We start from the raw sequence: 7,794 nt of genomic DNA, 5'->3' as shown, positions 1-7,794 counted from the left end.
AAACAATCGCTAGGGATTGAAACGTGATTGTGTAATCTGTGAAAAAGAAAATCCGAACTCTTTCACCAGTGCGCTATTTCTTCAATTAAATATCTATGTACTTTTAGAGAAATCCAACTGGAGAGGATTAGAGGGAGAGGAATAACTGGCTTCCACAAGATGGAAATCATGGAACAGAGATAGGGATTCGAGAAGAATAAGATCAAGGAGAAATGGAGGGGAGAGTCCCAAGTCTCCGTTTGAACCATAAAATACTTGCAAAGGCGTCAGAGTCCAAAGCTTCTTAACTAAGCCTGGTGACTCTGTTTTACGCGTTAGAATTATTCATAGGTCCCTATCTGGAACATTAAATATATAAAAGTGCACAATTATGAGCTTCGTATAAATCGTCAGGATGGATGTGCGTTGTACTGCGATGAATTGTTTATAAGAGCCCTGTTTGCTTAAATCTGAATTAGCTACATGTGGACTCAAAATTCTCCAGCTTAGGAGCATAATTTATGGCCTGCAAAAATTACTGATAGGTTCCTAATAGAAGAAGCATGACTGCGTAATTAATATAGCCATTCGAATGAAGGCACACCGTTCAGAGAATCATCAGCTGCAGAGACATTATCGGGAAGCAACTCGCGTATCTTAAAGTGGTGAATATGGTACTTCACACAGCAAATCAGAAACAAATTCTGGAAAATAACAGACAATAAACGGAGATGCAGACATTATCAGGATCGATCATTCAAAGATGCCGACCTTAAATGTAATCATCAAACTGAGATGTGGGAAGGGAAGAAAGAGATCTAATCTTAATTTTTTCCACACACAGCCACGAAGCTTGGAGGAAAATGCAAATACAAACAAGAAGAGGAGCCCAGAATAGCTTGAATTTACATTGCTAGTACATTGCCCAGGTGAAAGAAAATTACAAGATTATCGGACTGGAAATAGTAAATAAACCTATCTTTAGCATCCTATAGTAACATACACAGCCTATAATTTCTCATACAGCCCTTACATCCCAAATTTAAAAAGAAAAAAAGAAAAAAAGACGGGCTTATGTATCAATGGCATTAAGAGACTAAACTGAAGCTATATCTTAGGGTTTTTTTACTCATCTAATAATAAAATGACAGCTGATTAACCTGCTGAAGTTTTGCTCTTGAACTTCCTTTGGGCTTTCAGGTCAACAACAATAATGGTGATGTTATCCTTGCTGCCCTTTTGGAGAGCAAGTTTTGCAAGGTACTCGGCAGCTGATTGAGCTGCAGGATCAGCTCCTTCGCCTCTTTGCGCGGAAGAGGCTGCACCAGCATTCTTTTTGTGCCAGAGAAGAATCCGTCTGCGGGCAGCATCACAAACCTCTTCGTTTGACATGACATCCCATAAGCCATCACTGGCTAAAATGAGGCATTCATCTTCTCTCACGCGTGGTACAATTGTGACTTCTGGTTCTGGAATGATCCATGGTTTCAAGTATCTGTCCCCTGCACGTCGACCACCAATATACATTACCGAGTCTAAAGAGCACCATTTGATCATGTCCTTATCTATATTATTAGAAAAGGATGAATCAAAGGATCATGATACCGCTTTGATGATAATCAACTCATTAAGATGCTTCACCTCAATCAATAAAACAGCTTGTACAAATATATGTTACATGATACATGCATCTTGAATCTATGACCTACAGTCATGACATATATGAAACATGCTCGATATATATGTATTATATTGTTGGCAATGCAGATTACATGAATACCAAATTCTCCAATAGCCAACAGAGATCCTACTCATCCAAAACACAATTTAATTTGTGTGCCAGAACTTACAGTTAAAATCCCAATATTGCTGAAACTCGACTAGTCAATGTGTTCAGTAGACATGCTCAAGTAGAACACTTGAATAAAAGGTGTCACGCACCATGATTTTTCTGGTTGCATAACACCTCTCATTTAATCATTGTATACAAATACATGTAGATAATCAGAAAATCTACATTAGCCTCACTCAAGCATGTCCATCTTATTTTGTAGAATCTGTATATGTACCATGAATAATAGGATTACTACATGGCAAACCATACTTGCACCTCATAGAACAACATCTTACTCTGGATCCAAATCAGTTATAATGGAATCTATTCAGATATATAACCTGGTGAGATAGAGCATAATAAATTGCTATTGTATTTGCTTCTCAAATCAAATGGTATCAGGGCCCCACAACCTGCATAAAAGCAATGGGTATGCACCATATAAGATCCAACTAGCCGTGGGAGGTTGCCATTTATTTCAATGCTCCATCCCATTCGAAATAAACCAATATTTTGGCTTATTTGGTATTGGCCACCCATTGAGATGAATGAGATATCAGCATTAAAAACGTTTGTACAAATTTATATCAACTACTCTACCTTGCGATTCAAGTTGGTTGTCAATGCCAGGCTGAAAAAATGTAAATGCATGCATATCCCTCATTATGCGCCTTCAAAATTTCCAAATACATGTAACCAAATGTCTATGTGGACTTGAGAGGACCAAGAGTTCATTTGTGAAAAGGAATCACAACTTGCCATGTTAAAAAACAAGAGAAAAGTTTAGTACTCATGGTATGATAGGAGAAGAAAAAACTTCTCAAAAATTGTATCTAGAACCAAAAAATAATGCAAGTTTGGCATGTGAAAAAACATCAGTTCCCCTACACGAGAGCATGTCAACATAGGACTAGGAGAAGCAAGAGGCTGGGGTCTTGCTTCTCCAAGAAGAAGCGAAGGACCAGGAGTCTGGACCATCTGAAATTAGCATCCAAGGTATGAATCAAACCCAAATCCTATCAATATTTTTTATAATATATTATTAACATAGCATGCAAGCGGGTTGGGCTGGAAGGTTTGGTTTCAATCAGACCTAACAGCCCCTCTGAATCATGCTACTTGAGCCTAGATAGACACAATTCGTAAGGTTCAGGGGATCTGATTTGCAGCTTCTTTGGCACACATTGCACACCACTCAGTATGAGCAATAGATATCTACAAAATAAATTGCGTCCTTCATGTAGAGTTTTAGCATCCCGCCTCTGACATTTGCCTAGGTAATTAAAGTGCAGGTGGGTCTCTCTCTCTCTCTCTCTCTCCCCCCGAAAAATAAAAGTAGGCAATGTCGCCCTTGTGTTCCTATTTTTCTTTTGAAGAAGTTACATTGATCCATTCTAGAGAGGAGTAGAATCACTATTTTGAAAGAAAGTGGAGTTGTCATTAGCCCCTATTATACCACTTTTGTAGTAAGGACTATTATTCTTAACTTTAAGATTTGATGCATACAAGTCAAATCCAACCTAAAGGAAAAAAAATCATTTGTGTAACAAACTAGGACCTCACCCACAATAGCTAGCCGGAAGGTATTATTTGGATTTCTTAATCCTGTAAGTACCCAAGATCTCCACAGCGAATAACCGATGTGGGACTGAACATACGTCTGCATGGTTCCTCACATACTCCCCCTATTTAAGCCCTGATATACTCGTCAGATTAAGGGCTCAAATCTATTCAAATTTAATCACATGCACCACGATAGGCTCGTGGTCAGCCTCCATTAACCCATGCTGCAGTGCCCCCTAGTCCACATAGGCTATAGGCCGAGTTTGCTCCGATACCATTTGTAACAACCCAGAACCTCACCCAAAATGGCTAGCCAGAATGTATTATTTGGTTCCTTAGTCCTGTATAAGTATCCAAGATCTCCTCGGCGAATAACCAATATGAGACTAAACACACGCCCGCATGGGTCCTCACAATTTGTGCAATTGAACAGTACAACTTGAGAAGATCTTCTAGTTGCAAAAGTATTTTCACGAACATCTCTGAGGCCATGCTATAACAGCAATTGTTCAAAGATATTCAATAGGAAAAAGAACTTAAACCACATTGAGACAATTACTTTTTAGTTCATGCATGTGAATTCCAACGAGATTCTCTTATATTATGAGCAAGCACCACTAGAGAAATGAACAGCACATTATTAAATCTTTCAACACGAAGTCAGATCAACCTAAAAGATTAGTGCATGAGGGCATCAACTATCAGCTCAATGATGTTCTTTCATAGTTTTTCGAAACAACTTATTTCGCTCCTAGCATGATCGTTTCTTAGAAGATATTACTCCAACCTTCTCTAGAATAATAGCTAAAAAAACTTAAGCTCATCACTTCAGCAATCCTTCTTCTCAAAAATTGGTAACGGCTCGTGTGACAGCAACTACCTACTCTGTGTTCTTTAATGTGGAGACGGTGGGTGGCTAGTGGACCAGGTAATTTTAAGGCAGGAGGTGGGAGCATAAATGAATGCTCAAATAAGAAGAAATTTAAGGACAATTAGGGGAAGAACAACCTTTTCATGACATGTAGTATTTATTTCTCATCCAAAACATGTTAAACAAATCAAGTAAATAATGCAATGAACAACTCTAATAAATAATTAACACCCAGTTTGAAGTAAACAGTTAAGTGGAACTTGTTAGCTGCATCTTTTTAAGGTTTTTGGGCGCCAACTAGAAAGATATGTGGATTATAATCAGTCAAACTGACACAGCAAATACTTCAAGTGATGGGCGACCAACTAAACCTGGGGGGCCTAACCAAAACAATCTAGGCTGTCTTCTTTAAATTTCTTAATTATTTTAATCAGCTATGTTAGACATTAATCTGTAGCACCTACATCCACAACAAGAAAGATGACCAGGGTTACATGGTCTACAATTGTATGATAAAGTCTGAAAATTTTCCCTAGCAGCAACTGCAAGCTGATTGAACAAACGTTGCCATGCTCAGATCTCATAATGGTGAGCCAGATGGATACGAATATCGAGTGCATCTAATAAATAGACATTAAGCAAGCAAAGCTAGCATTTTACATGCACTATCAATTCTATTTTTTACCCATCGAACCTTTTTCCCTTCCAAGGACAGAGGAAACATACCAATTGACCTTGACATGGCAAGAACACCAAACACACGGTATCCGTTCCACTGGATAACCTTTCCTCCAGATGCTTCAATCCTGGCATATTCATCGTCTCTGTTTGGCTGGAACACAGAAGGGGATATTGGTTTCTTCTCAGATACTCATTTGCATCCAAAGTGGAACAAGATGCAGATTAACTGGGGGGGAAGAAACACAGGCCTTACCTTATGATCCACAGATAGAGCCATCGGTTCTTTGCCACGACAAAGTACCGCCCTCGAATCCCCGCAGTTTGCGATGACAATGTGAGACGAACAAATAACAGCTACCACAGCAGTAGATCCAACAGTCTCAGGGGCAATGGCTTCTGATGGCAAAGAAGAGGAAAGGCTGGAGCTCGATCCCTCCTGAGAGGCACCAAACGTGCTTCCAACAACTCTTCTACCCTTCCCTCCAACCTCATCATCAACCTTCCCAAAACAATTGGCGAAAGCCATTTCCCATTGCTTCTTCCAATCATCCCCGCTGCTGTCTCCAGGACACCTGTTTAAGTTTCCAATCTCTTCTATCAATGCTACATGGATGCGCTCCCGACAGTAATTAGCGACCTGGAACGAGCGAGTCCTGATTGAGTAAAATCACATAACCTACATGAACAGAAAGCATCGCCGGACATGGAAATAAAGGAATGGTACCTGAGCACCGCCATGGCCATCATAGACTCCAAAGAAATGGGCAGGCAAGCGACTCAAACTTTGACTCATGCTGTCCGCCAAGCAATCACCAGCTAGCATCCGGACCGGAATTTCACAAAACATCGGCAGAGCCACTACAGCATCCTCCATCTCTGGCCTTCTTCCACAAATAGACATGCAACCCCAAAGGGACACATAATTCCGTAGCAAAACGCCGCACCCACTACTCCCAGCCGCACGACTACCCTGAATCGCCGGGTCAGCAAGGGGGGCTGCTACTTTCGGATCGGAATCAGCACCGCCTTCGGCCACCAAACTCGTACCCAGTTCTCCGGTAATGATCTCCACACCGGAAGCGACGCTCTTCACCATGTCACAAGAGCCCACTACAGCAGTCCTATCAGCTGCATCCAAAGCTGAGAATTCTTCCGACGTGCTCGCAATGCCGCCGATATCGATGATTACCGAACTGGAGCTCTCAGCCGACTGCTCCGGCCCCACGGACATCGAATCTTCCTCATCGCTTCCAGGCAGCGTCCGGACCTCCAGATTGTCGCCGTCGCCTCCTTCCTCCACAGTCACAGCCTCAGCATCCTCCGATTCTATCGGATCAGACAACATGCTCGCAGCATCAGTCATCAGCTTGAGGCGATTGATCTCCATTGGGCGGTTGTCGTGGACTGGATCGCACATGCTAATTGGCAAAGCAATCACCGGAGCCATCTCCCCCATCGCCTCCTCTTCCTGTGGCGTCGTCGTGGTTGAAACAACAACAACAACAACAAGAACAGCAAAACTGGTAGCAGCAGCAGCAGCAGCACCCCACCCCAAGAATCACATCACCTGTCATTGCTCAAGCATCGCTTCTTCCGCCTCCTCATCACTACAAACTGGCCTCCAAACCCAACTCATAGGGCTCCCCAGATCCGACTACCGCCCCTTTTCCACGAATCTCCCTTAAATGATGGGAAAAAAGGGGGCCAAAAACAAAAAAGGAAGGGGAGGCTGATGTAACACGATGAATACCACCGCTTCGCCAAATTCTATTATAAAAATTAACACGAAAAAAAAAAAGAAAAAAAAAAGGTAAGGGGGTAAGAAAACGATCGACTCCTTATCCTCGAGCACAGGAATAAGGAGGGGGAGAAAGAGCAGAAGAAGACCAACTTAAATATGGGAGGGTGGCTTTTCAGACATGGCTTCCCTGGATCTGAAGTAACCCATGTCAGCCTCTAGAAATCTAAAATAATCTTCTAGATTGCAGACTTCTCCTCCCCCTCCCTTCTCTCTTCCACCATCCCTCCCGTCTCACATCTTATCACCTCCAAATAGGGAGAGCAAAAGAAGCAGCGATCGTTCGTGTTTCTCTCTTGCAGTAGAAACAACAACCGGGAGAAAGCAAGCAAACTCCACTCGAGGTAGAGTGGAGAGATAAAATGGAATGCTCTTTTGCTTCCTCTTCTGGTGAGGAGCTGAGCGTGGAAGGAGAGCTGGAGAGCAAAAATAGGAACAAGAGAGGAGAGAGAGAGAGAGAGAGAGAGAGAGAAGGGAGGAGAGAGGGAGGGAAAGATGGGGGGAGAAGAAAGAGTGCCAGGTGTCGGGTGTTGACGGGGATCCGGTCTATTTCTCCCACTTTCTTTTCGCTTCTCCCGCAAAGGGAAACTAAATTTCGAGCATAATGACGAGAAAGCCCTCGACTTTTATCGTGATCGAAAGGCTTGCATTCCAAGTGTCGCTCTCTCGGTCCTCCGATGCGCCCTGATGGTCTCCAGCCGTGGATGATGGCAGCGAGGTAACATCGTCGCTGCCGTCTGATGAAATGACCAAAGATGGAGCCGGTGTCAGGCGGGATGCGTTTATAGGGCGGGCCCCACAGCTTTGCGAGTTCCGCTCGCCAATCATAGCAGGATGGCGCACACGTGGCTTACTGTTGAGCACATGTGACCAATATTTCGTTTCCTTTTTTATTTCCATGGAGAAGGAATCGGATCCCGTCCTCCGCTCTTAACTCTAACCTTCCTCAACACTCGGATGAACCTGCCCCATTATGAGAATCCCGGCAGCCGGTGCTGTCACATCACGACGGTGAACGTATCCCACTGTCCCGGATGCCTGGATCGATCTTGGCCGTCCACGTAAGAT

The 7,794-nt window shown here is 42.9% G+C and overlaps 1 protein-coding gene across 2 annotated transcripts; it reads right to left on the bottom strand.

Moving 5' to 3' along the window:
- Positions 1–849: 849 nt before the first annotated feature.
- On the bottom strand, positions 850–7,226 carry LOC103709602 (protein phosphatase 2C 50-like). 2 transcript variants are annotated; one of them, XM_017843436.3, is made up of 5 exons: positions 6,688–7,226; positions 5,653–6,631; positions 5,182–5,565; positions 4,974–5,079; positions 850–1,481 (listed from the first exon to the last, which is right to left on the bottom strand). In XM_017843436.3, the coding sequence occupies exons 2-5, from the start codon at positions 6,382–6,384 to the stop codon at positions 1,135–1,137; spliced, it is 1,569 nt and encodes a 522-aa protein (XP_017698925.1). In that variant the 5' UTR covers positions 6,385–6,631; positions 6,688–7,226; the 3' UTR covers positions 850–1,134. The 2 variants fall into 2 exon arrangements, with proteins under 2 accessions (XP_017698925.1, XP_038986365.1); XM_039130437.1 differs by having other exon boundaries at positions 5,653–7,226.
- Between the last annotated feature and the right edge of the window lie 568 nt (positions 7,227–7,794).

Source organism: Phoenix dactylifera, chromosome 9 (assembly GCF_009389715.1).
Source record: "Phoenix dactylifera cultivar Barhee BC4 chromosome 9, palm_55x_up_171113_PBpolish2nd_filt_p, whole genome shotgun sequence".
Lineage (NCBI taxonomy): Eukaryota > Viridiplantae > Streptophyta > Magnoliopsida > Arecales > Arecaceae > Phoenix > Phoenix dactylifera.
Note: the sequence above shows the minus strand (reverse complement) of the source record. Positions and strands in the feature narration are given on the sequence as shown.